The sequence below is a fragment of the Salmo salar genome, chromosome 05 (genome assembly GCF_965601325.2).
Source record: "Salmo salar chromosome 05, fSalSal1, whole genome shotgun sequence".
In the NCBI taxonomy this organism is placed as follows: domain Eukaryota; kingdom Metazoa; phylum Chordata; class Actinopteri; order Salmoniformes; family Salmonidae; genus Salmo; species Salmo salar.
The window spans coordinates 59,399,365-59,427,149 of record NC_138295.1 but is presented as its reverse complement, the minus strand read 5'-3'; the positions used below and the strand labels follow the sequence as shown (position 1 = coordinate 59,427,149).

The following is a 27,785-nucleotide window of genomic DNA, read 5'->3' as shown; positions in this document are numbered from 1 at the left end:
TTAAGATAATGTGCTACTACATCCAGGGGCGTCATGGACAATGTTCCCTCTAATTGAGCACTGAGCAAATTTCAGGTCTGATGAGCACAAACTTGAACATTGTGAACATTTACTATGAGCCCTGAGGCTGTACCCGCTTGAAGTTACAGTTTTAACAGTGGCCAAGTAGGCTACTGTGGCTATTTGAGTGGCCTACCATCAAAAACAACGAAGAAAAAGCATCCCATAACATATTAACATGGAAATAGCTGTTTAATCATTCAGCCTATAGTAGCAGCCAATGTGTGCAGTTCAGTGTAGGCCTACATTCCATGAGACTTCTGAAAAAAAACATACAGGGCTTGACATTAACCTGTTTATCCACTTGTCATTCAGACAAGGAGGTGACTGAAAATGTTGTTGTATTGTTTGATGCAAGAAACCACTTTACAAAATAAAATGCATTATTATTCCCATACCGTTATTACAGAGAATCAGACAAATTATGCTATCTTCTGCCTATTGGCAACTTAGCTTATTCAAGCTTATACAACACTGTCCCTTTAAGACTAAAAAATGCTGTTTGCCTGACTAGCTTTTCAAAGAAGTCTAGAATTTTACACGTTTCGTGCTCTTGTAGGAAGCAATCACTCCCCTATTGCTGACTACAAATGATCTATAACTGTGCGAACTCACTAACTAGCAAAGGATATTAACAAAATGTGCTCACATGGCTACTTGCAACTCTCGCCTTGATCTCAAAACAAGCACATCTACTCACGATCGCTCATGCTGTAAACACAGTTCAGTTCAAAGTAAATGGCACAGATCCATATATGGAATTGTCTATTTGCACATAGGCCTACTGCAGCTCTGATTGGTTATGCCGCACAGGTCTGTTTAGAGTACGGGCTGAGTCATACGTGTCAATGTAATAGAATCCTACTCTGATGCGTTCTGCCTACAACAAAATCTCTTGCATAGTTAGTTTTACTATGTTTCTTTTTGTTTTGGTATGTTGCATTGAAAGTGGCTAATATTGCATTGATTCAATCACCAATGCCACAGTAAAGGGACATATTAATAGTGTTAACTAACAGGGAAAACCCTTCTCTCCATGGGCTCATATTTCTTCTGCCTGCGTGGCAGTCTCAGGGATACTGCAAGCCTGCACACACGCAGCTTAGAGGGAACTTTGGTCATGAGGGAACTTTGGTTATGCACCCATTATTATAGAGGGGGTTGTCCCCCCCCCCATGAGTTGGAGCATTTTGCATTTTTCAAACACCTGAAAATGTTTTTCCTGCAATCTAGACTATGTTAAAAAAAAAAAAAATTCTGAATAGGTTATCTAAGCATACCTCTTTATCTATTCAATTGCTATTTTAATGAACTATGCACATTGATTCTTCAAGACCTTTTATACCTTAGGAGTTTAGTACAACTACCACACTGGTATATAGTATCGTAGCCCTAAATATGCTTCTCTGCATCTCCACTAAAATCTGGGTAAAAGATTGAAAGGAATTTGAGTCATTAGTAATTGCCTGCTTTTCTAAAGTCTAGCAACCTTGCTAGCAGGCATGCCAGCTAAGATAGCTAGACAAGCTTCTCTGACTTGATTAATAGCCTGAAATGGCTTGGTAGCTACCCATGCATACCCCACAAGACATGCCACCAGAGATCTCTTCACAGTCCCCAAATCAAGAACAGACTATGGGAGGCGCACAGTACGACAAAGAGCCATGACTACATGGAACTCTATTCCATATCAAGTAACTCATGCAAGCAGTAAAATGTAATTAAAAAAACTGATAGAAATACACCTTATGGAACAGTGGGGACTGTGAAGAAACACAAACACTGGCACAGGCACACATACACATGATAAGATATGCACTCTACACACGGATGTTGAATTGTAAATATGTGATAGTGGAGTAGTCGCCTGAGGGAACACACTAAATGTATTCGGTAAACTGTTATGAATTATGCAATATTTTAAATTGTATATAAATGCCTTAATGTTGCTTAACGAACAGTTCTTGTGCTGACGTTGCTTCCAGAGGCAGTTTGGAACTCGGTAGTGGGTGTTGCAACCGAGGACAGACAATTTTTACGCGCTACGCGCTTCAGTACTCAGACGTCCCGTTCTGTGAGCTTGTGTGGCCTACCGCTTTGTGGCTGAGCTGTTGTTGCTCCTAGATTTTTCCAATTCACAACCGGGGCAGCTCTAGCAGGGCAGAAATTTGACAAACTGACTTGTTGGAAAGGTGGCATCCTATGACGGTGCCACGTTGAAAAACACTGATCTCTTCAGTATGGGCCATTCTATTGCCACTGTTTGTCTATGGAGATTGCATGGCGGTGTGCTCGATTTTATACACCTGTCAGCAACGGGTGTGGCCGAAATAGCCGAATCCACTCATTTGAAGTGGAGTTAACATTCTTTTGGCCATGTAGTGTATCTAGCTGGCTAGCGAAAGCCAACTTCATAAAATTGCTAAGTGGCTAGTATTACAGAGAAATAAAACATTTTTGCTTTATTTATTCATCAAGAAGGAATTAATTTTTCAAACATTCCTCCTACGCGTCCATCCCAGATAAAGTCAAAGGAAACGCTACGTGTGTTACTCTACACTCTCTCTCTCCTCCTCCACTGACGATACTGACTACACACACACTAGAGCAGGGTTCCTTAACAGGACGAATTTGGACCGTGAGTGATTTTATTTGTCCCCCCCCCCCAAGTTTTCAAACCAAAAAATAAAAACCTTTCTTTGCTTTTTTTGGGGGGGGGGGGGCATAATAGACTGTAAAACACTGGCAAATCAGCTCCAAGTGATTTTAATTTTGGAAATCTGTTCAAAGGTATTACCATGCATAATGGAGAGATATATGTGATGGCATGCAAATGTAAGCAAGGTTTTAAATTAAAATGTTTTAGTCAAATATAATATCTATTTGGGCTTCTTACGGTCAATTTGCAGTCTAGATTATATTTTTAATTGTGTTCTGGCTCCCTGACCATCCGCTCAAGAAAAAATCGTCCCGCGGCTGAATCTAGTTGATGATCGCTGAACTAGAGTATCCAGCTTTCTGCTTAGCATACCTTTACTCTGTGGTGCACCTTGGAAGGAACCTTTTTTTACATGAAAAAAAAAGAGGACAAATCTGAAGGGGCACATACCCTTGTGGCCCCTATGGGCATGACACACTGTAATGCCTTCCAGCTGTGTTTGGGTCAATTTCCTTTTGGAAACGTTTTCCCCTACTGTCAGCATTGAAAAAAAAATGTGGCAGATAGCCAAAAGAAAATGTAAAAAAAATCCAGCAGATAAAATTTTAGGTTATATCACGTGTGTGTGTGTGTGTGTGTGTGTGTGTGTGTGTGCTTTCCATAGGGAATTATTGGTTTTGTTCTTAAAATAAACCCTAATTTTAGGAGCCCATAGATGACTTGACATTTTTCATATTGTACACCAACACACAGTCCAAATAGACTATATTTCCGAGACGACCACTTTTCCCCCCTCTCTCAGCCAGTGAGACAAGTGTAGGCTATGTTGCTAAATGCGCTGGGCACACGTCTACAGGAACTGCGCTGTCGGAGCACAGAGAGCATTGAGGGAGTGTGCGGCACACGAATGTGCTCAGTGCTGCTATCAGCACTAGAAGCTTGACAGGCGACCAGAGGGGGACACAGATACTGATAGAGTGGGTGCGAGACTCTCTTCCGACGTCGGTGCTGGAACGGATAGGCGCGACATTCGTCCACTAACCGGTAACCGTATATTACACGGCGGCAGACACTACAGCTATCCAATGCTGGCGGAATTTAGCTGACGGTAGTTGGACACGCAACATCCAGTAAGTTCGTTCATACGATGTAGCCATGAATGACATTTTGTAATTTCATCATCTCTTTAATTGCATTGAATATATATGGCCTTCTACAAATAGGAATAAACCTTATGTACTTGGTTACTAAAGAAACAAATGCTTTACACGCAAACTTTATCATCATATTCCGCTTAACCCCTATAGTGTCTTGCTTCCTATGATTGAAGGTGAACATAATTTGGTTGAGAAGTCAATACAGCACCACCCATCGGTTGGTTGAATTGAAAGGGAACATATGCAATTGGGGTGTGACCATCTGTAGCCTAGTTACAGTGTGGACTCACTCATGCAGACCAACATGTAATGTTTGCCTTCCTCAAAAAGGCAGCAATGTCATGAATGGAAGTTATTCAGACCGCTGAATAACCGTTGGTTGGTTATGATGACAAACTAACAGTCAGTATATAGACACATTTTACAGATATGTTTTCCTTTTACCAATATATATATTTTTTAATAACGCTAGGCTTAATTATATGTAGGCCCTCAAGACTGAAATACACTTAAAAGTTTAGTACCATGTTCCCAAAGATTATGTGATTGAGTTGATTAGTGTCCCATCTAAGCCTATTGTACAACAGTGCATGTAGGGTAGAAAAGTGCATTTCATTTCACAGACAAAAAGCTATGTATAACAGGTAGCCTAAATCAAATCAAATCAAATCAAATTGTATTTGTCACATGCGCGGAATACAACAGATGTAGACCTTACAGTGAAATGCTTACTTACAAGCCCTTAACCAACAATGCAGTTTTGAGAAAAATACCTAAAAGAATAAGAAATAAAGTAACAAATAATTAAAGAGCAGCAGTAAAATAAAATAACAATAGCAAACCCTTAATTATACAGATAAAGATGAAACATAAAATGTTTGTTCCACCTATTTAAACACCTTTAGCATCATTACTGAAGTAATGACATTAACCATACAAGAACAGGAAGTCTTCTGACATATCCATATGCTGTACATTCATATACAGTAGCCTCCACCACACTTGCTTGGCAAAAAGAATTCTGAAACAGTTTCATTAATATGAATCAGCAATGCATCATCACATGAATATCTGCTGTCTCTAAATATATATAGTGGTACATGTCAACATCCTCCTCCTGCCCTACAGTGTAACAGTGTTTATTAGATTTCCATCATCATGGCAATCCACATGTCAGGGAGGGAGAAGGGAAAATGCAGGAAGAGCTGGCATTCAAATTCAATGCTGGAGCAGGACACAGTGAAATGTAAATCATCATGTAAACAAATGAACTGATACCACCACAGCTTTGGTAGACAATTATTTTTATTGCACACTATAATATATAAACCATTGTGTTTATTTCTTTATGCCTTTCCGAGTTGGTTAAAGTCCATGAACTATAAAATGATGTTGGTCCTGTGCCATTGACTCTCATTTTCTGAGTAGAAAATTGAAATTATAACCAATTAACCCCATAAGTGCCTATTGCTTATTTTGTGTCTCTAGCCGTCGGCACCATGATCCCTCGTAGTATGCGAACAGGTGGGATGGACCTGCCAGGGGTGGAGTCAAGGGATGTACCCCTCATTGGCTACCGGCCTTTAGCGCCTGACGATGTTCGCCTCAGCAGCCAATCAGGACAAGTGACTGAGAGTGCTGGACTGGACTCCTCTGAGGTTGGAAGTGATTTTATATTTAATGAACTTGATTAGGAACATGTACTGTCAGTAACTCATTCACAGCAATTAACTGCAGTAGTAGTTTCATTGTGATGATGGATACATCAAGGTGCAGTTGCACTTTAATATCTGTAAAGTTATGGAGGGCACTGTTTCCTGATCTCTCATATAGCAAATTTTCTCCAGTGGTCTCATATTAAATCAATTCACCTATGGGGAATCCAATAAATGGCTGATTTGATACAGAAACTGGGTCCTGGGGCCCCCCTGGGTGCACGTTTTGGTTTTTGACCTAACACTGCATAGCTGATTCAAATAACTAACTCACCTTCAAGCTTTAATTATATGAATCAGCTGTGCAGTGCTAGGGAAAAAAAACAACTATTAGAATCATTCTACCATCTAAACCGCTGTGAAAAATCTTTTCAATAACCAAAAATATTGTATTTTCAGCTGTTTGAATCTGACTACAAAACCGAAAGTAAAAGTCTTAAAAATGAAACTTAAGACCGGGAAGCATAGAAATAGCACACATAGAACATCTCTACGGCATTTTAGACTTGCTTTCAATGAGAATAACAGATCTATAACTCACATTTCTCTGTGAATTTGGTCGGTCACCCAAAAAGTTACATATTGCAGCTTTAAGTCAGGTTGTCCTCTTAGTCTTGATCACATTCCTCAGACCAACCAGGGTAGGGGGTTAGGGTATTAGAGCAGTGGTCTGTGAAACCGTGGTAACAGGGCTCCCCTACCAGTTCCTTGAGTAAACAGCAGATGCGGTCGGTTGGTTTTCAAAGAACCTCAGGGATTTCAGTCATTTTGATTTCGAAGACAGATACTAAAGAGGAGGTACTTTCCATCAAGACATGCCAGTGAATGAGATGATGTTTGACCACCAAGCATTGAATAAATGCTCATGTCTTGAGATTTCCAAGTAGACTACTGTAACATTTTTGCTAAGATGTTGCTTTCATGAGCATTACTTTTATGACCATATTACATGTATTTTCTAATATAATTCACTATTTATTTATATCCAGCTGAATTCCCCTGAAACAGAAAGGGTTGTGTTGGTTGTTTTGAAAGTCTGCAAACCTGGACAGGTTGACAGCATGCGTGTTTTTCTCACGATGTATAACCTTTGTTTATGTTCCATTGGCCGAGACAGAGGCTGTAAAGGTTTTATCAGACTAGTTGTGGCAGTCCATTGCTGGGTTATTCTATACTCACACAGCCTTGTTGTTCTGTCACTAATGTCTGGGTTTTACTCCTTTTCAACCCTAAAGTACGCAGATAATTGTTTCCATTGTAAGTTCTTGCCTCTTTTATTGGAAAGAATGTGTTTGTGAGATATTATACTACTTCATTTATCAATCAGTCAAATGTATTTATAAATCCCTTCTTACATCAGCTGATGTCACAAAGTGCTGTACAGAGACCCAGCCTTAAACCCCAAACAGCAAGCATTGCCGGTGTAAAAGCATGGTGGCTAGGAAAAACTCCCTAGAAAGGCCAGAACCTAGGAAGAAACCTAGAGAGGAACCAGGCTATGAGAGGTGGCCAGTCGTCTTCTGGCTGTGCTGGGTGGAGATTATAACAGAACATGGCCAAGATGTTCAAATGTTCATAGATGACTAGCAGGGTCAAATAATAATAATCACAGTGGTTGTCGAGGGTGCAACAGGTCAGCACCTCAGGAGTAAATGTCAGTTGGCTTTTCATAGACGATCATTCAGAGTATCTCTACCGCTCCTGCTGTCTCTAGAGAGTTGAAAACAGCAGGTCTGGGACAGGTAGCACGACTGGTGAACAGGTCAGGGTTCCATAGCCGCAGGCAGAACAGTTGAAACTGGAGCAGCAGCACGGCCAGGTGGTCTGGGGACAGCAAAGAGTCATCAGGCCAGGTAGTCCTGAGGCATGGTCCAAGGGCTCAGGTCCTCCGAGAGAGAGAGCGAGAGAAAGAGAGAAAAAGAGAGAAAGAGAGAGATATTTAGAGAGAGCATACTTCAATTCACACTTCAATTCACATGGACACCAGATAAGACATGAGAAATACTTCAGATATAACAGACTGATCCTAGCCCCCCGACACAAACTATTGCAGCATAAATACTGGAGGCTGAGACAGGAGGGGTCGGGAGACACTGTGGCCCCGTCCGACGATACCCCCGGACAGGGCCAAACAGGCAGGATATAACCCCACCCACTTTGCCAAAGTTCAGCCCCCACACCACTAGAGGGATAACTTCAACCACTAACTTACCATCCTGAGACAAGGCCGAGTATAGCCCAGAAAGATCTTCGCCACGGCACAACCAAAGGAGCGGCGCCAACCCGGAGAGGAAGATCACGTCAGTGACTCAACCCACTCAAATGACGTACCCCTTCTAGGGACGGCAGGGAAGAGCACCAGTAAACCAGTGACTCAGCCCCTGTAATAGGGTTAGAGGCAGAGAATCCCAGTGGAGAGAGGGGAACCGGCCAGGCAGAGACAGCAAGGGCAGTTCGTTGCTCCAGTGCCTTTCCGTCCACCTTCACACTCCTGGGCCAGACTACACTCAATCATAGGACCTACTGAAGAGATGAGTCTTCAATAAAGACTTAAAGGTTAAGACCGAGTCTGCGTCTCTCAAATTGGTAGGCAGACCATTCCATAAAAATGGAGCTCCACAGGAGAAAGCCCTGCCTCCAGCTGTTTGCTTAGAAATTCTAGGGACAGTTAGGAGGCCTGCGTCTTGTGACCGTAGCGTACGTGTAGGTATGTACAGCAGGACCAGATAGGTAGGAGTAAGCCCATGTAATGCTTGTAGGTTATCTGTAAAACCTTGAAATCAGCCCTTGCCTTAACAGGAAGCCGGTGTAGAGAGGCTAGCACTGGAGTAATATGATCACATTTTTGGGGAGGTTCTAGTCAAGATTCTAGCAGCCGTGTTTAGCACTAACTGAAGTGTATTTAGTGCTTTATCCGAAAGTAGAGCATTGCAGCAGTCTAACCTAGAAGTGATAAAAACATGGATTAATTTTTTGGCATCATTTTTGGACAGAAAGTTTCTGATTTTTGCAATGTTACGTAGATGGAAAAAAGCTGTCCTTGAAACAGTCTTGATATGTTCGTCAAAAGAGAGATCATGGTCCAGAGTAACGCCGAGGTCCTTCACAGTTTTATTTGAGATGACTGTACAACCATCAAGATTAATTGTCAGATTCAAAAGAAGATCTCTTTTTTTTCTTGGGACCTAGAACAAGTATCTCTGTTTTGTCCGAGTTTAAAAGTAGAACATTTGCCGCCATCCACTTCCTTATGTCTGAAACACAGGCTTCCAGGGAGGGCAATTTTGGGGCTTCACCGTGTTTCATTGAAATGTACAGCTGTGTGTCATCCGCATGACAGTGAAAGTTAACATTATGTTTCCAAATGACATCACCAAGAGGTAAAATATATTGTGAAAACAATAGTGGTCCGAAAACGGAGCCTTGAGGAACACCGAAATTTACAGTTGATTTGTCAGAGGACAAACCATCCACAGAGACAAACTGATATCTTTCCGACAGATAAGATCTAAACCAGGCCAGAACTTGTCCGTGTAGACCAATTTGGGTTTCCAATATCTCCAAAAGAATGTGGTTATCGATGGTATCAAAAGCAGCACTAAGGTCTAGGAGCACGAGGACAGATACAGAGCCTCGGTCTGACACCATTAAAATGTAATTTACCACCTTCACAAGTGCAGTCTCAGTGCTATGATGGGGTCTAAAACCAGACGGAAGTGTTTCAAATACATTGTTTGTCTTCAGGAAGGCTGTGAGTTGCTGCGCAACAGCTTTTTCTAACATTTTTGAGAGGAATGGGAGATTCGATATAGGCCGATAGTTTTTTATATTTTCCGGGTCAAGGTTTGGCTTTTTCAAGAGAGGCTTTATTACTGCCACTTTTAGTGAGTTTGGTACACATCCGGTGGATAGAGAGCCGTTTATTATGTTCAACATAGGAGGGCCAAGCACAGGAAGCAGCTCTTTCAGTAGTTTAGTTGGAATAGGGTCCAGTATGCAGCTTGAAGGTTTAGAGGCCATGATTATTTTCATCAATGTGTCAAGAGATTTAGTACTAAAAAACTTGAGTGTCTCCCTTGATCCTAGGTCCTGGCAGAGTTGTGCAGACTCAGGACAACTGAGCTTTGGAGGAATACACAGATTTAAAGAGGAGTCCGTAATTTTCTTTCTAATGATCATGATCTTTTCCTCAAAGAAGTTCATGAATTTATCACTGCTGAAGTGAAAGCCATCCTCTCTTGGAGAATGCTGCTTTTTAGTTAGCTTTGCGACAGTATCAAAAATACATTTTGGATTGTTCTTATTTTCCTCAATTAAATTGGAAAAATAGGATGATCGAGCAGCAGTGAGGGCTCTTCGATACTGCACGGTACTGTCTTTCCAAGCTAGTCGGAAGACTTCCAGTTTGATGTGGTGCCATTTCCGTTCCAATTTTCTGGAAGCTTGCTTCAGAGCTCGGGTATTTTCTGTATAGCAGGGAGCTAGTTTCTTATGACAAATGTTTTTGTTTTTAGGGGTGCGAATGCATCTAGGGTATTCTGCAAGGTTAAATTGAGTTCCTCAGTTAGGTGGTTAACTGATTTTTGTACTCTGACGTCCTTGGGTAGGCGGGGGGAGTCTGGCAGTGCATCTAGGAGTCTTTGGGTTGTCCGAGAATTTATAGCACGGCTTTTGATGATCCTTAGTTGGGGTCTGAGCAGATTATTTGTTGCGATTGCAAACGTAATAAAATGGTGGTCCGATAGTCCAGGATTATGAGGAAAAACATTAAGATCCACAACATTTATTCCACGGGACAAAACTAGGTCCAGAGTATGACTGTGGCAGTGAGTAGGTCCGGAGACATGTGGGACAAAACCCACTGAGTCGATGATGGCTCCGAAAGCTTTTTGGAGTGGGTCTGTGGACTTTTCCATGTGAATATTAAAGTCACCAAAAATTTGAATATTATCTGCCATGACTACAAGGTCCGATAGGAATTCAGGGAACTCAGTGAGGAACGCTGTATATGACGCAGGAGGCCTGTAAACAGTAGCTATAAAAAAATGATTGAGTAGGCGGTGAGGCCTCATTTAACACAGTACATTCATCAGGCTTCATCAGGCTTAAGCCATGTTTCAGTCAGGCCAATCACATCAAGATTATGATCAGTGATTAGTTCATTGACTATAACTGCCTTGGAAGTGAGGGATCTAACATTAAGTAGCCCTATTTTGAGATGTGAGGTATCACAATCTCTTTCAATAATGGCAGGAATGGAGGAGGTCTTTATTCCAGTGAGATTGCTAAGGCGAACACCGCCATGTTTAGTTTTGCCCAACTTAGGTCGAGGCACATACACGGTCTCAATGGGGATAGCTGAGCTGACTACACTGACTGTGCTAGTGGCAGACTCCACTAAGCTGGCAGGCTGGCTAACAGCCTGCTGCCTGGCCTGCACCCTATCTCATTGGGGAGCTAGGGGAGTTAGAGCCCTGTTTATGTTCGTAGATAAGATGAGAGCACCCCTCCAGCTAGGATGGAGTCCGTCACTCCTCAACAGGCCTGTTTGTAGCTGAGTACCAGAAAGAGGGCCAATTATCTACAAATGTTATCTTTTGGGAGGGGCAGAAAACAGTTTTCAACCAGCGATTGAGTTGTGAGACTGCTGTAGAGCTCATCACTCCCCCTAACTGGGAGGGGGCCACAATTTTATGTCACTTAGGCCAATGTAATTTCATCACTTTGATATGACAAATCATTATATTCACCCAATAATTGCAGACCGTATCAGTTCAATTTAAGATGAAAACATGATTGCCATTTATTTGATTGTCTCTTAATTACATGTCAATTAACTCCATAATTTTCCACTGACTAACTCTCATACACTTGCTACTTGGCTTTAGTTCGTAGTGCACATGATGCTCGTCTCATTGGCTTTGACTTCACTTAGCATGCAGTCTCAAGAAACTCCCCGGGGCTATAAAAAGAAGTCGCACTGACTCAGGCACCAGCTGCAGTGGTAACTTCCCTCTTGTTCTGTTTGTGTCACATGACATGACCACTGTACTATGTGTCTCGTGTTAAATAATCTATGGGTGGCAACCAGCCGGTGTGTCTATGTGTTGTGTGTTGTACAGCTGCCACATCCCCCACTCCACTCAGATATCATAGGCCGGGTTTCAGAGGACATTCTATCAAGTGGAATTGAATCAAGCCACTTGTTCACTCTTTAATGAGGGAAACTTAGATGCATGTGAATGGATTTAGACAATGGGGTCAGGCCTCACGATGACAATCCATCCCCCCCTGCAGGCAATGAAACTTTTCCACACAGGGCAACATGTTCTTTAGGTCAGGTTTCATAGATATGAGCTACCAGCATCAACATTTGTTTTGAAGCTATAGCTTGGTGGAATAATTTCAGTAGTATTTCCGCTTATCTAAAAATGGGGCCTATGGTTTGTCATATAGTGCTGTGGTGACCCATACAGTCTACTGAATATTCATTCTGAACAAAAAAAACGAAGTGTCTTGCCAATATGACCCTGATAGTTAAAACAACCTTATGAACCAAAGATTTAAAAGAGATTTCAGATACGACTTTGATATAAGGAAATAGAGCAGCTCTAGAATACCACCAGGGCTCACTTTAAAGAGTAGAGAGGGTACCATGGGATGCACAGATGAAAGCGTGAGAAGAAGAGCGGGGAAAGATGGGAAGGAAGGGGTGGGAGCCTGAGAGGGAGAGCAGGGAGCTAAAAAAAAACAATAGGCATCTTAAAATAAAACTTCTGAGGATATATTTACGAGCCCCAATTGTACTGCTGTATGAAGTAGTCAACAATATTGGTTTCAGCGGTGGGATTACATTTTCACATGACAATACGCTCCCATTTGCTCACGTACACATTTGATCATACTGTATAACAACCATAGATACTTATTTAAAGAGACATAGCCCAAAATGTCTGATGTTGACGAACAAGTGACGGAAGCAGAACTTGAGAATGTGTAAAGACAGGGGGTGAAGATTGAGAGATTGTGAGGCTCTTCCTGCTTTCCCCCTCCCCTGCACCGATGCCTATTGTAGTGGTCAGAGGAGGCCGGGTTGTGAAGGGAAAGAGAAAGACAAAAAATAGCAGCTCGTCACAACAGCACATCGTGCATCCTGTGTTTGTCTCCGCTCATTATGTACTTCCTCTATGGAGAGAAAAGATGGAAATATAGAGACAAGGAGCATGTTGAATCATGAGAGAGGTTCCACATAAAGAGTATAAACATTGAGTTAAAACTAGTAGCAATGGAAAAAGTGGGCGAACGAAAAAAAACATTGGACAAAATCTGTAAACATGAGCAGACAAAATGGGAGATTTGAATGATGCGGTATCTGAGGAGAGTCAAGCAAATTTCCTTATCAAGATGTTTCTCATGGAATGAACCTCAGCCACTTACTTCCATGATTATTATCATCCGCGCCGTGTGCCAGCTTTTCCTTACAGCGGAGCAGCCAAGTCCTTGTATTGATTGTTGGGTAAAAATGCACTCAAACAGGTTCAAAGATTTTGTGCATTTAGTAGAACAGAAACACTGTAGGGGTTGTTACATGCCACAATATTAGACATCCTCATTGGTGCCTCCCTGTTCCATTGCCACTCACAGACTGAGATGTGGTGATTGTGGTTGGTTGAGGTTGACACGGATGGTCCCGAGTAAGTGGTTCTACTGTAGGTAACTGTACCAGGAAGAGTTGTGGGTCAACTTAACCTTAGACCTACTGCTTGAGACAAAAACATAATACCATAGAAAAGTAGGCCTACAGTAGACGGATGTTAAAAATGTAAACAAGTTGTATTTTGCCTCACTTTTACAACTGCAGTCTCTTATAAACAGCGACTGTGCTCTTAGCCTAGTTCATAACACCCTGATTAGTTGAATGCACAGTGCTACTGTAGGCCTACAGTACAAAGCCTGTAGTCACTGTTTTTCGTGACCTGACGTAGGCTAGCATTTTCCTGTAGTCCACGATCAGCTCCTTTGTCTTGCTCACATTGAGGGAGATGTGATTGTCCTGGCACCACACTGCCAGGTCTCTGACCTCCTCCCTGCAGGAGGTTAACATGCTAACAGCCAGACCTAGCTTCTACTAGTGGTAAAAGGCTGTAGCCTGAACCAGTCTATCATTGTGAGGCTGAAAGTCTTCACCTGTGTGTCAACATGTGCTCACCCGCTAGTGTCGTTAGCCCCTTATGTAAAAAGGGCGTGCTTCCTGCTTTATTAGTTGAATAGGAACATTTATGAAGTCATTAGCATATGTCACATATTAATAGATCAGTGTCAGAAGATGTAATGATCCTCAGAGCAGGTTTGTTGAAATGTTGATAATGTAGGATGAGTTTAGTTAATTAGGTCTCCCTCTAAATTTACTCTATTTATTGTGGGAAGAGATATAGTCAAACAGGTTTAGTTACAAATGTAGGTCATTCACACAGGGAAAGAGAGTGGGAGACGGGGAAGGAGGGATTGAAAGAGAAAAGGTATTGTTCAGCCAATAGCTGCAGGCCTTCTCATTGTGTGTAGGCTATGTGAGTCCCCTGTGTGTTCAACAGGTGAGTATAATATTATATCATCCCTCTGTCTGTCTGTCTGTCTGTCTGTCTGTCTGTCTGTCTGTCTGTCTGTCTGTCTGTCTGTCTGTCTGTCTGTCTGTCTGTCTGTCTGTCTGTCTGTCTGTCTGTCTGTCTGTCTGTCTGTCTGTCTGTGAGTGAGTGAGTGTATACGTGTGCATACGTGTGCATACGTCTATCTCTGTGTGTGTTATGGGTGTGTCCATGTGACGCAGGCACACAGAGGGGGTGGCCCTACCTAATGACGGCTTCAGGTGTGTTTATGTGTGTTAAGTCCGAGAGCCAGACAAACTGAAAGACAAAGACAAACAATCCCTCGGTCATTGAAAAACGACGGTCAAGGAGAAAATAGGAAACTAAAAAGACCGATGAAAGAAAGTGGACAAGATGGTGTTTGTGGCTTTCTTGTGAAGTTCTCAAAGAAGCTAAAGGCTTGTAGCCTGTCTGGACTTGTCGAGGCAAAGGTAACTTGTGTTTTTCTGGGTCAATGTCAATCAGGTACAGATAGGGGGGAAAGAGAAAGAGCAACAGACATATGAGATCAACAACAGAAACATGCTGCAGTAGGTAGACCAACATGTTCTGAACCTATGTCACGATAATAGACGGACTATGGATTTTTTTATTCATCCTTTGTTAAACTAGGCAAGTCAGTTAAGAACAAAATCTTATTTACAATGAAGGCCTACCCTGGCCAAACCCTATCCCGGACGACGCTGGGCCAATTCTCCCCCGCCCTACGGGACTCCCAATCACGTCCGGTTGTGATACAGCCTGGAATCGAACCGGGGTCTGTAGTGACGCCTCTAGCACTGAGATGCAGTGCCTTAGACCCCTGTGCCACTCGGGAGCCCTAAATAAGATCCTTTCGCTACATTAACTGAGCATGGACCTTCGGTACTCCAATTGATTTGAATGAGAAAGTGGTTACTGAAGGTGAATACAGAAGGCACCTCCGCATGTCAAAAAAGGAAACTGATAGACACGTTATAGGATACAGCAGTTGTTTTATAACTGTGATGTCTGGTCAGTAGTCTATATGACCTGCTTTGTGCTTAATGCATTTGCACGTATATGTTGACCTGGATATTGCTTATCATCATATTGTGGTTGGATCTCAACTGAAGGGGGAAGTTAATGCAAAAGGAGGCAGTGCAATGCCTTAAATAGCTTTTAAACGTGTTGACGTTGTTGTGGTTTACATGTTGAATGATTCACATATGACCAGTCGGACTTCTGTTTGGGTCACTGGTATGGATTGTTGATGTCAGACTAACGATGAGGTCACGGTGTTTTCTCATGCATTTTTCAGCATGGAAAATCACATTTTCATGGGTGTTAATGGCAGGGGAAGTGTAAACTGATATATAGGTTCAGCTGCATTTACAATTGACTGTGGATTGTTTTGTGTTAAGACGTACTCCACTTACAACCTTATCAGATTCTGGTGATATTTCACCCATGTTTGTTTGTTTTCTCTTTTCAACCCACTCAGATATTTTCTGTTAAAACTGCTTTGCCCTTTGAAACTCCTAAATATTTTGTGTTTAGTATTGTATAATTCTAATAACATAATATGCTTCATGGGCACGTCGGGGCTTTATGTTAAAACCCAAGGTTCTGGTCATGTGACAGCACTTATTTTTATTGGATGTTATTGTATTCCACAGGGGGAGACTTCCCCCATGAAGACAACTTGGTACTGTCCTCTGGATTTGGTAGGTCAATGCAACTTGAGATAAGCATGAATAACTAGATTTTGGTGACAGTGGGTGATTTCTGCGAGAGTATGAATGATGCACTTTTTTTTCTGAATCATACTCTTAATCATACTCTTTCTCTCTTCCTCAGTCTACTGTGTTGGAGGAGGAAGAGGACGGAGTGATATACAATGTGGTGGTGAAGCAACAGCATGGCGCCCCCACCAGTGCAACAGTGAGAATACATACCATTATACAATGCACAGAAATTACAGTATAATTACACCTTACATCCTTACACGTTATCTTTGTAAGTCTGTATTGTCATGGTAATATTGTTATGAATCTCTCTCTCTCTCCCTCCCTCCAGTCCAGCTCTCGTTCGCAGTGTGTGAAGGCGGGAACAGAGGAGAAGTTGGTGCAGCACCTCCTCCACTCCTTCGCCATGGGAGACTCCTCCTTCATCACCATCTTCCTCTCCACCTATCGCTCCTTTACCTCTACCAAGAGAGTGCTGGACATCCTCATCGACAGGTGGGGTAGACAGAGGGAACAATGCATTGCACACCAGTTGTATGTAGTGTTACAAAACGTTTTTGAAGTGCTGTAGAAAGACCAAGGGAAGGAAAGGAGACATTGTGATGCCTCTGCGTTGCCCTGAAGAAACCATCTCTTATGCAGCTTTTTTTTCTCTCAAAGGAACTTTCGTCTCTATTTTTTCTCTTTTCTTCCCTCTTTCTCCAGATTGCAACATCCTCCAGGAGAAAGTACAAGGAGTCAGACTAGGCAACCCTTCAACAGGTGAGTCTGATACTATATGATCCCTCTCACGTGTGTGTGTGTGTGTGTGTGTGTGTGTGTGTGTGTGTGTGTGTGTGTGTGTGTGTGTGTGTGTGTGTGTGTGTGTGTGTGTGTGTGTGTGTGTGTGTGTGTGTGTGTCATGCATTTGTATATATTTTCTCCTGTTCCTCTCTCCCTCTCCCAGAGCGGTGTGTATGGTGTTCAGTATGTGGCTGTCGGAGTATCCTGAGGACTTCCGCTCTCTGGGAGAGCCTGGTCTACTGCTGCGCCTGGCCCCCCTGCTGCCCTCCGACCCCTCTGGGACAGAGATCAGGGGTCGCCTCCTCAGACTGGCAGAGGAGCTCAGTGAACAGGCCCTGCTGCCTGACTCTAGTTCAGGTCACTATACACTCTGGGTTTATGACAGTCCTGGCACTGCCAACCTGAGGTTATATGAGGATTTTGTGGGTGGCATAACCATAGATATATATGGGCAGAACTCTCCTCCAAATTGTTTCCAGTAGTTTTCTGTGAGGATCTTCAGTGTTCTATTCCCACTGTCTGCTGTCTACCACCCTAATGTCTCTTTCCACTGCCAACCCGACTGAATAAGCCTCTTCTTTTGTATCAGTTAATATAGACCACATTCATTGGGATTAGTATTGCATCATCTCTGTCGTTTAGATCGGACCACCGCCAGCCCTCCTGCTGACCCCACTAAGTTTGATCCCACCAATATCCTGGGCTTCCCCGCTGGGCTGATCGCTGAGCAGCTCACCAAGATAGAGACGGTGGGTTTAACCTCTGACCCCTACGGTATCATTACTCAGCCTAACCTTATATAGATCATGGGATCATGCACTTTACCACAGTCTTAATTGTGTTCCTCTTTTTCTATTGTCACGTCTCTCTGACCCTTTCTTACTCATACTGGACATGTTTGCCACTTGCAATCTCTCTGGCTATGCCTTGCTCTCTCTCTCTCTCTCTCTCTCTCTCTCTCTCTCTCTCTCTCTCTCTCTCTCTCTCTCTCTCTCTCTCTCTCACTCTGTTTGACTGTCTTTCTCGGTTTCTCTCAGTGTCTCTCTCTCTCTGTGTCTCTCTCTCTGTCTGTCTCTCTCTGTCTGTCTCTCTTGGTGTCTCTCTCAGTGTCTCTTTTTCTCTGTCTCTCTCTCTCTCTCTCTCTCTCTCTCTCTCTCTCTCTCTCTCAATCTTTACTCACTCTCTACCTCTTATTCCCTCACTCACTCACTCCTTACCTCTTCCCCCACTCTCTCCTAACAGGAGCTGTTTGTGCGTCTGGTCCCGTACCACTGCCTGGGCTCCCTGTGGTCTCAGAGAGACAAGAAGGGCCACGAGGGTGTATGTTGGTCCGTCCGGGCCACTGTACGCCAGTTCAACCGGCTGGCCAATGCCGTGATGGCTTCGTGCCTGTGGCCCACGCAGCTCCGCAGCCAGCAGAGAGCCTGCCTCCTGGAGAAATGGATCAGCGTGGCAGAGGTCAGCCGGTCATCATTTCAATAGAATAACTTTATTGTCCACACACACCCGTTGAGAGTTTGGAAGCAGCATTCCTCTGGAGGAATGTCGAGGTTAAATACCTCGCTCAAGGGCACAACAGCAATAGGTTTGGGATTTTGAGTTGAAGTAGAGAATTGGGAGCAGAATACTAAGCTGTCTTTCTCAAAACATTAACAAGACTACACTGTACTTGACTTTCATCATTATACTTTCCTCTCTCTATAAAGGTGCTCACAGTAGATGTAGATCTGCCATTCTGTAACTTAGGAGAACATTAGCAGCTTGCAGCAGGGCTGTTCCTGCTGACTCCACACACACAATCACACACACTTTCTTGTTTACTTGCTTACACGCTCTCCCACACACGCACACACACACACACACACACAGACACACACAGACACACACACGCACACACACACACACACACACACAGACACACACACAGACACACAGACACACACACACACACAGCAGACAGACAGACAGACAGACAGACAGACAGACAGACAGACAGACAGACAGACAGACAGACAGACAGACAGACAGACAGACAGACAGACAGACAGACAGACAGACAGACAGACAGACAGACAGACAGACAGACAGACAGACAGCAGCAGCAGCAGCAGCAGCAGCAGCAGCAGCAGCAGCAGCAGCAGCAGCAGCGCACGCACGCACGCACGCACACACACACACACACACACACACACCCCCCCCCCCCCCCCCGTCCTCAGGTTGTTATGGACACATGAGCAAGCTGAGTCACTGCCAGACGTCTTTCTCCTTCACGACTAAAAGCCTAGCTAGCTCCTGTGTGTGTGAAGGAACTTGTTTGGAACACACACAATCTCACACACACTCTCAGGCTAGATATCACGGTTTGTTGCCAAAACACTCGCGTCACCTCATCAACAGGTTTTTATGGGAAAAGTCACTTTAGGAATGTATATAGTTGACCATGTCAGACAGCGAGTGCCAAACAACCCCATTGATCCGGCTGCAGGTATTCTCAGACAATGCTGTCCTGTGTGTGTTTCAACAGGAATGCAGAGCCAGGAAAAACTTTTCGTCTCTCTACGCCATCGTGTCTGCCCTGCAGAGTAACCCTGTACACAGACTAAGAAGGACGTGGCTGGAAACTGACAGGTTGGTGGAGGAAGCATTTCGATTGGTATAACAGAAAAACATACTTATTTTTTATTTATTTTTGTCTTTGTATGTTTATTGGATAGAGAGCGATACACTCTTAGAAAAAAGGGTGCCAAAAGGGTTCTACTGTCACGTCCTGTCACGTGGCAGGGGTGTGTTTGTTTTGTGTTGTTGGGGTTTTTGGGTTGTGTTCTATGTTTTGTATTTCTATGTTCTATTTTCTAGTCTAGTTTATTCTTTTGACCTTCAATTGGAGGCAGCTGTTCCTCGTTGCCTCTAATTGAAGGTCCTATTTAAGAGGGGTGTTTTTTCTATGGGATTTGTGGGTAGTTGTTCTTTGTATAGCTGTAAGCCTTACAGGACTGTTTATCGTTGTTGTGTTTGTATACATGTGTTTTGTTTTTCCTTCTTTCTGCCTAATAAAAAGAAGATGAGTATACACACTCCCGCTGCATTTTGGTATACGATGGCCGTGACATCTACCTGGAACCAGAAGGGGTTCTTCTAAGGGTTCTGCTATGCGGAAAGCTGAAGAACCCTTTTTGTTCTAGGTAAAGGAGAGTGTGCTGAAATGGGCGGCCTGATTTGAACCCATGCTACAACGGTACATATGCACTGGAGGCAGCGGCTTAGACCACTTGACCACCCTAGGCCACAGCAAAACGTACTTGTATTGCAGATGTTTTCAAAGTATTGTCATTGTCACGGCTGTCGAAAGGAGCAGACCAAAGTGCAGCGTGGTTGTAGTTCCACATTTTATTAAATCCGTGAAACTTTGCAATACATAAATAACTGAAATGACAAAACAACAAATCGTGACACAGAGAGAAACAAACACTACTCAAAATATAATAACCCACAAAACCCAGGAAGAAAAACCCCTATTTAAATATGATCTCCAATTAGAGACAACGAGGACCAGCTGCCTCCAATTGGAGATCAACCTAAAAAAAAAAAACATAGAAAAACTAGAACTTAAACATAGAAATAGAAAACAGACAAACCACCCAAACACCCCCTGTCACGCCCTGACCTACTCTGCTATAGAAAATTACATCTTACTAGGGTCAGGACGTGACAGTCATTCCCATAACATTGTCATTCTCGTAACACTATCATTGTCATAACTGTCTTTTTTAATTTTTTTATTTTTACAACACAGCCATTTCAAAAACTCAGGAATTTAATCACGTTGTCATTGATATAACACCATCCTTTCCCATAGTCAAACACATTTAACGTTCCAAAACACTACCGCACGTTGATCATCTCATCTTGTTATAATTTCCCCAATCATAGCTAAACTAATCATGGCTAGCTGATTCGCTTGTATGTGGATTATAGTAAGGCCCAGTAGACAGAAGAGAAATGTCAGCCCCTAATACCCTCTTTGGGTGCATAGCTCATTGTTGTTGTCATGTGACTCTGTCTGACAGGGAAGCAGTGAGGAGATACGAGGAGCTGTCCAACATTTTCTCTGAGAAGGACAACTACTCCCAGAGCAGGGAGCTGCTGAAAGAGGTGAGTCACAGTGATTGAGAGTTACTGCACACACACACACACACACACACACACACACACACACACACACACACACACACACACACACACACACACACACACACACACACACACACACACACACACACACACACACACACACACACACACACCACGCACGTACTGTATGTACATACACATGTACACACAGAGACACAGACACACACAGTGCACTGACAGACATCCCATAATACAAGTAGTATGAGACGAGGACAGGTCTCATGTGAAGTGTCATCACAGATCACACCAAACGTGTTTAACTCATCTCAAATTCATATACATTCAAGAGCGGTTGCACTACACAGATCCAGAGTAAGCACTACTCCAGGGCTAAATATCACTTTGAATCATGAATCATGCCTTTTAACCCAGAGGAAGGCTTAATCTGGGGGTGTACAGCCTCTCAATGTCAACGTCCTGTCAATCTAAATTCACACGTTTCTAAACATGTATTGTATTTAGGATGCATTGTGAATTTCTGATGGGGGCGGGCTGGAAATTGGTAGGATTAGCAGCATTTTCATTCACTGTTGTGCATTGTGCATGCATCAATACCTTACATTAGCTGCAATTTCACCAAGGCATCCACGCAGGAATTCATCGAAACATATGCCGGAGCTTTCGTTTGAAAGCTTCACTCCAGGCTTTGATGTTGGAAAAATATCACACTGCCTTCTGCTGTGCTTTGATAACTTACTAAGCAAGCTGCTTCCTTACCCTCTGTTTGTCTGGAATTGAGGGCCTACTACCCAGTTACTACCCAGTTACTACCCAGGTACTACCCAGTTACTACACAGGGTTTTAGAGCACATAGCCATGGTTCTAAATTCGAGATTGTGTTCCAGATTGTCATGCTTAGATGTTTGTCTGTGTTTTTCAGGAGGGCACTTCGAAGTTCGCCAACCTGGACGGCAAGATGACCAAGAGGAGACAGATAGGGGTAAGTGCTCTTATAAGCGAGTTTGAAGTCTCTCACAAAGCTCATAATAATTTTTCCCTTGAAGGAAGAAGCATGGAATATACTGTACAAAGGGCATCAAATAACCCTTTGCTGATGTAACGTAATGCAATGCTGGTATTTCTTCAATATAGGAATCATTGATGGTTAAGTAAGGACAACTTGATATACAGTACATTCACCGGTCTTAACCCAAGGTTCTCCACTGAGCATGCATTGAGTAGGCTTCATCTGTGTCTGGGAAGCCTGAAGCCCTATGCCTCTGTTTTTGGTTTTCATTATTCTCCACCCCTCCCCTCTCTCACACAGTCCAGTGCCCAGGGCACAGTTCCCTACCTGGGGATCTTCCTCACAGACCTCACCATGCTGGACACGGCCGTCAAAGACAGATTAGAGGTGAGTCCCTTCGTATACAGTCATTTATCCCTCATCATGTGTCCATCAACAGGAAGTTGATAATAGGCTCTGGTGGTGAAGTTGTAAAAAAAAAAAAAAGTTGCATTGACAATGACATAATATCCTGTTCCTCCATTTCAGAACGGCTACATCAACTTTGACAAGAGGAGACGAGTAAGTGACGCAATCAGGGCCTTGCGCTGCTGCTGTTTAAATTCCTCATCACCCATTGTCCACATGTTGGATCCAGACCAATTCATTAGCCTCTGGCTCAACATAGCAGATGGTCTTCATAAATTGCTTTTCTGTTGTGCCACTCATTAAATGTGTGGCCGTGTATTGAATTCTGAAGCAGTGCCTCCATGCCCGTATTAATGTTTAACTTCTAGCATTTCAACTGATAATGTGCCATTAGTACTGGAGAGTCATTTGACGATAATGATTTGTTTTTCTCTTTGCAGGAGTTTGAGGTTTTAGCTCAGATCCGACTACTGCAGTCTTCCTGTAAAAACTGTGTTTTCCTCACTGACGAGGCATTCCTACAGTGGTACCAAAGTGTACCCTCGTTAAATGAAGAAGAAAGGTAAGCCGTGATTATCTTTTGGTTTTATTCATTTTACAATCAAAACATTCACGTTTGGACATACATGTTATTTCAAACGGAACTCTACAATTATGATGATCGCTAATCACATCACATGATGTCTGCAGTTACAGACTGTCCAATGAAATTGAGGTGCCGTGCGAACCGAGCTCTGGTCGTACCCTGAACCCTACAGTCATCATCACACGGTGCCCAAAGTAATGAGGCCTTTTATTACACTCTACACACAACATACCGGTAGTATTCACTGCAGATACCTTTCACTATGTATAGTGAAATACATTGGTTATATGGGCTCAGTACTATTGTAAAAGAATGGCCAGTAAGCATTTTCTGTGAACTATACTACACTACATGACCCAAAAGTATGTGGACACCTGCTCGTCAAACATCTCATTCCAAAATCATGGGCATTAATATGGAGTTGGTCCCCCCTTTGCTGCTATAACGTCCTCCACTCTTCTGGGAAGGCTTTCCACTAGATGCTGGAACATTGCCACAAGTCGGGCACTGATGTTGGGCGATTAGGCCTGGCTCGCAGTTGGCGCTCCAATTCATCCCAAAGGTGTTCAATGGGGTTGAGATCAGGGCTCTGTGCAGGCCAGTCAAGTTCTTCCACACTGATCTCGACAAACCATTTCTGTATGGACCTCGCTTTGTACACGGGGGCATTGTCATGCTGAAACAGGAAAGGGCCTTCCCAAAACTGTTGCCACAAAGTTGGAAGCACAGAATTGTCTAGAATGTCACTGTATGCTAAAATGTTAAGATTAAGAAACCCATTTCAGGAAGCTCCCAATGAACAGTTATTGTGCTGACGTTGCTTCCAGAGGCAGTTTGGAACTCGGCAGAGAGTGTTGCAACCGAGGACAGACAATTTTTTGAGCACTTGACAGTCCGGTTCTGTGAGCTTGTGTGGCCTACAACTTCGTGGCTGAGCCGTTGTTGCTCCTAGATGTTTCCACTTTACAATAACAGCACTTACAGTTGACCGGGGCAGCTCTAGCGAGACAGAAATTTGGTGAACTGACTTGTGGGAAAGGTGACATCCTATGACAGTGCCACATTGAAAGTCACTAAGCTCTTCAGTATGGGCCATTCTACTGCCAATGTTTTCCGAAAGAGATTGCATGGCAGTGTGCTCGATTTTATACACCTGTCATCAACGGGTGTGGCTGAAATAGCCGAATCCACTCATTTGAAGGGGTGTCCACATACTATATACTGTATATATAGTGACTATCTTGACTATTTGACTGTCAAATTTGTAGTAATGTGGCCATAAGTAATCAGTTGTGGAAAATTGACTTGGGGGGGTCTGGGGGTAAGTCCTGCGCACTTTTTTTCCATTAAAAATATCCTCACACAGTGCAAGAGCTGGTAAATGAACATGCAACATTGGAAAGAGCTGAAAGCTAAGCTTGTACATTTACTATGTATTTCTCAGGGGTTGAGTAAGATGTTTTGTAGGTTGTTGTCATGCAGATTACGGTGCATGATGAACATACATGATATGATTCTCTCACCTCCTTACAGCCTGAATTCCTCCAGGACCAGCCTTCTTGCTGACAGTGACGGTCTTTTTGACTTCCCCTCCCCCGTCTGTCACTTTCTTTCCAAATTCACCAAGGTAATTACAAAATAAGACCTAATATCTCCAGTTATTTTACGTACTTTCCCAAAAGTATATTTGCATTGCCAGCTAGAATTGCAGAGCATGCAATTACTATTCATGCGCAAATACTCGTAGTTATTGCTAAGTATTGCTGTTTACTAGTAATCAAATATGATTGTTTTAAAACAAATGTCGTAAAAACATACAGAAGAGCACTTTTAAAAGAGGAAAATCATTGATCTTTTAATTCTCTTCTGTGTCTTTTTATTTGCTTTGGCCTTCATGGAACAGCCACTTTTTATCTTGTCATATCAGTAAGTATAATGTTTTTATTTATTATTTTCATCACTATTATTATTTCAGCATATGAAATCCCCCTCAGTTTCCTGTCTGGATGTTGACTCCTCCCCTCCCACCAATGACCCCATCCCGTCTGCATTGACACCATCCACTCCCATCAAATCACATCGTCGATCAGTCTCCTGTGGCAACAATCCCACCAATAACAACAAAGGGTCTGGGCCTGATATGCGGATCGTCAGGATACGGATGGATTTACAAGATGGGAATATGTACAGAAGCATACTGGTACTGAGCTGGGATAATGATATATTGAGTTGAGATTTGATTAGAGATATTTGCCTTTTTTTGGTATCAAATTATACACTGCACTACACCCTGCACTCATGACTATTTACTTTAATCCACAAATATCCGTTAATGTTAGTAATCCAAAACATTTCCTCAGGTTGTACACAGGATATTATAACTAGGAGTCAAGCAGTCTGGTATCATTGTCGTTCTCCTTCTCTGTTTCCTCAGGTGACAAGCAATGACAAGACGCCCACTGTGATCAGTTCTGCCTTAGAAAAACACAGTCAGGACCCCAAACAAGCATCCAGATATGAGCTGATCCAACTATTGCCAGAGGGAAAGGGTAAAGACATTTCTCAACCCGATTATGCGAAATCACTTTAACAGTTCTCTGTTCATATTGATTGTAGTGATGACTTTTCTTGTTCTGCCCTGTAGAGTTGGTCATCCCTGCCACAGGAAACGTCTTCTATGCCATGACTTCCTCTAGTGTGGACTTCCTGCTGCGCAGACAAGGAGGCAACACCCCTTTTCGCTCTCAACCAATCAGCACAGAAACTAGTGCCACCTTCCCTCGAATCAAAGCCAAGGGGCGGAGACAGCTCTTTCCCAAATAGGCTATATCTGAGACATAATGTAGCTAGTGCTTCTCAAGGACAGGTCACGATAAGAATGCAGGAAGATATCTCAGTGAGATGTGGCCTTGTCTTTCCTAATCTTTTTCCGAAGTGGGAACACATTCTGAGCGAGCTTGTTCTAGCAAAATGTATCCTGAAACCTGTCTGAACTTGTTTGATGAACGTATTCTTACCTGGGACATTTCAATAAATAGGCTGCCCGTTTGTGTACACCAGGGAAGTCCATTAGTGTAGAAGGGTGCATGTCTCTCTCGTTGGCAATGCATACCACTGCAAATATACACCTAGAACAAGACCATTGCAAATCTTTAACAGATGGTGAATGGTTCTGTTCCTTAAGTCTCATTGGCATCTCATTTCCTATTTAACCAAATGGAATAGCTTTGGAACCAAGAGCAACTGAGGAATCCAGATCATCTTGAGTATTTGAGGAATGTGCCTCAGGTGCCATCCTAGAAATGAGTTGATAGTAGAGAACTTCATTAAATCAAAGTAGTTTGGGCGATATGACCTCCTTGAATTGACCATGACCACAACAAAGTTTTACATTTCGCCATAGAGAGTGGATACAAGCAGCATGACGACATATTAATTATGCAAGGCGTTTCGAGAATGTGAATGATGGGGAGAGCACTGGGCTGACATTATGACATAATGCATCTGAATAAGTGACAGACAGAGTCACTGAAGCCTCTCATTATAGCAAAGCACGGGGGCTCATCAAAATGTTTTAACTATGTACTTTGTATGTATATGTTTTTTTATGTATGGACGATGTCATGATTGTGTTTACATTCCCAAGGAGCTATCAACAAGTGTCAGAATGACATGTTATTCATTGTGAAGTAACATGAAATGTATGAAATTGCCTCAAATTGCAACCATTTCAGATGGGTCAAGACGTGTCAAAGATTTACATGATCATTTCGCTTGAGCTTTGTGCATACATATTGAATGATACTTCTGGTAGTATCTTATGTAAAATACAATAACTTTACATTTACAGCCTTGCCACTCCCATATAGAATATAGTCATATTTTGAGTACTAACCATTAGGCGTAACAGCATCAACCCACAAACTCTAACCTAAACAATTCATGTGAAGACACTAATGAAAGTCCAGACTATGTTGTGCGTATTGAAAAGATGTCTACCATTGCACCTTAATGCTATACTTTTCAATACAGCATAAGCTAATCTTTATCAATGGTCTCTGAATGGGTTTAGTTGGTAGTTGGAATGGAAGTCTGTCTGAGGAGTATTTCAACCAGGGCTCCCAAAGTCAGTCCTCAACGACCCATGCGAGGTTAGTGAGGGATTCTGACCAATCACTGAATGATGTTTAATTGATATTTTCTCTGACGTTTGATAGAGATCTGACAGCTATAAGGTTTCATTATGCAATGTCTTTAGTCCAGGAACTGAATGTAGAGGGTTTTGCAAAAGGCTCTGCTTCTATCCCATGAGGATGAGACCCGTAGGAAGAAAAACCTGTATGCATATGGACGCATGGGGGACAGATTGTCGGAGGCCCTAACTGATGAACTCTGGCCAGTGCTGTTGAAGTCTCTACTAAGGCTGAAGCATAGATTCAGTAGTTCCAGGGAGAGGAGAGAGGATTCTGGGTAACGTAATTTGATGAAGTGTTAGCGCCAGGCTAAGCTACTGATTGTTTAGTGCCTTTCTCTCATTGGTGCTTGAACCACTTAAAAGTGTCCCAAATGTCACCCTATTCCCTATATAGTGTATTACTTTTCACCAGAGCCCTATGGGACCTGGTCAAAAGTAGTGGGCTTAATAGGGTGCTATTTGACATGAAGCCTCTGTGATATATGCATTGGAATGTACAGTACATATGATGCACATTCACAGTGCTGTATAAGCTGGCATGTTTATGCACTACATATGCCCTGTTGTTTTTGTGTGATACATTTCCTTTTTCTATGCATTTAGATGTGACAGTAATATGAGGAATTTCTATGCAACTCCCCGGATGTGTGCTGTAATTCTGCTGTGTCTATTCTTATCAAATAAATGTACAAAGATGTACATATAAAAGATTCAGA

The 27,785-nt window shown here is 42.8% G+C and overlaps 1 protein-coding gene across 4 annotated transcripts; it reads left to right on the top strand.

The window, feature by feature from the left end:
* Positions 1-3,589: 3,589 nt before the first annotated feature.
* Positions 3,590-27,779, top strand: LOC106605278 (ral guanine nucleotide dissociation stimulator-like 2). 4 transcript variants are annotated; one of them, XM_014200739.3, is made up of 20 exons: positions 3,590-3,849; positions 5,365-5,534; positions 15,871-15,918; positions 16,052-16,135; positions 16,271-16,434; positions 16,645-16,701; positions 16,886-17,079; positions 17,365-17,471; positions 17,965-18,180; positions 19,247-19,350; positions 20,790-20,874; positions 21,794-21,853; positions 22,181-22,267; positions 22,409-22,441; positions 22,729-22,850; positions 22,979-23,068; positions 24,408-24,501; positions 24,850-25,074; positions 25,309-25,423; positions 25,519-27,779. In XM_014200739.3, the coding sequence occupies exons 2-20, from the start codon at positions 5,376-5,378 to the stop codon at positions 25,695-25,697; spliced, it is 2,223 nt and encodes a 740-aa protein (XP_014056214.1). In that variant the 5' UTR covers positions 3,590-3,849; positions 5,365-5,375; the 3' UTR covers positions 25,698-27,779. The 4 variants fall into 4 exon arrangements, with proteins under 4 accessions (XP_014056214.1, XP_014056215.1, XP_014056217.1 ...); XM_014200740.3 differs by lacking the exon at positions 15,871-15,918; XM_014200742.3 differs by lacking the exon at positions 22,979-23,068.
* Positions 27,780-27,785: the final 6 nt, after the last annotated feature.

What these genes read in the sequence shown, in the direction of transcription:
- LOC106605278 (XM_014200739.3), top strand. Translation starts at nt 5,376, where the DNA reads ATGATCCCTCGTAGTATGCGAACAGGTGGGATGGACCTGCCAGGGGTG. An exon ending in ACTTTGACAAGAGGAGACGA is followed by an intron (nt 22,442 to 22,728) that starts GTAAGTGACGCA and finishes TTCTCTTTGCAG; the next exon opens with GAGTTTGAGGTTTTAGCTCA. An exon ending in ATATGTACAGAAGCATACTG is followed by an intron (nt 25,075 to 25,308) that starts GTACTGAGCTGG and finishes CTGTTTCCTCAG; the next exon opens with GTGACAAGCAATGACAAGAC.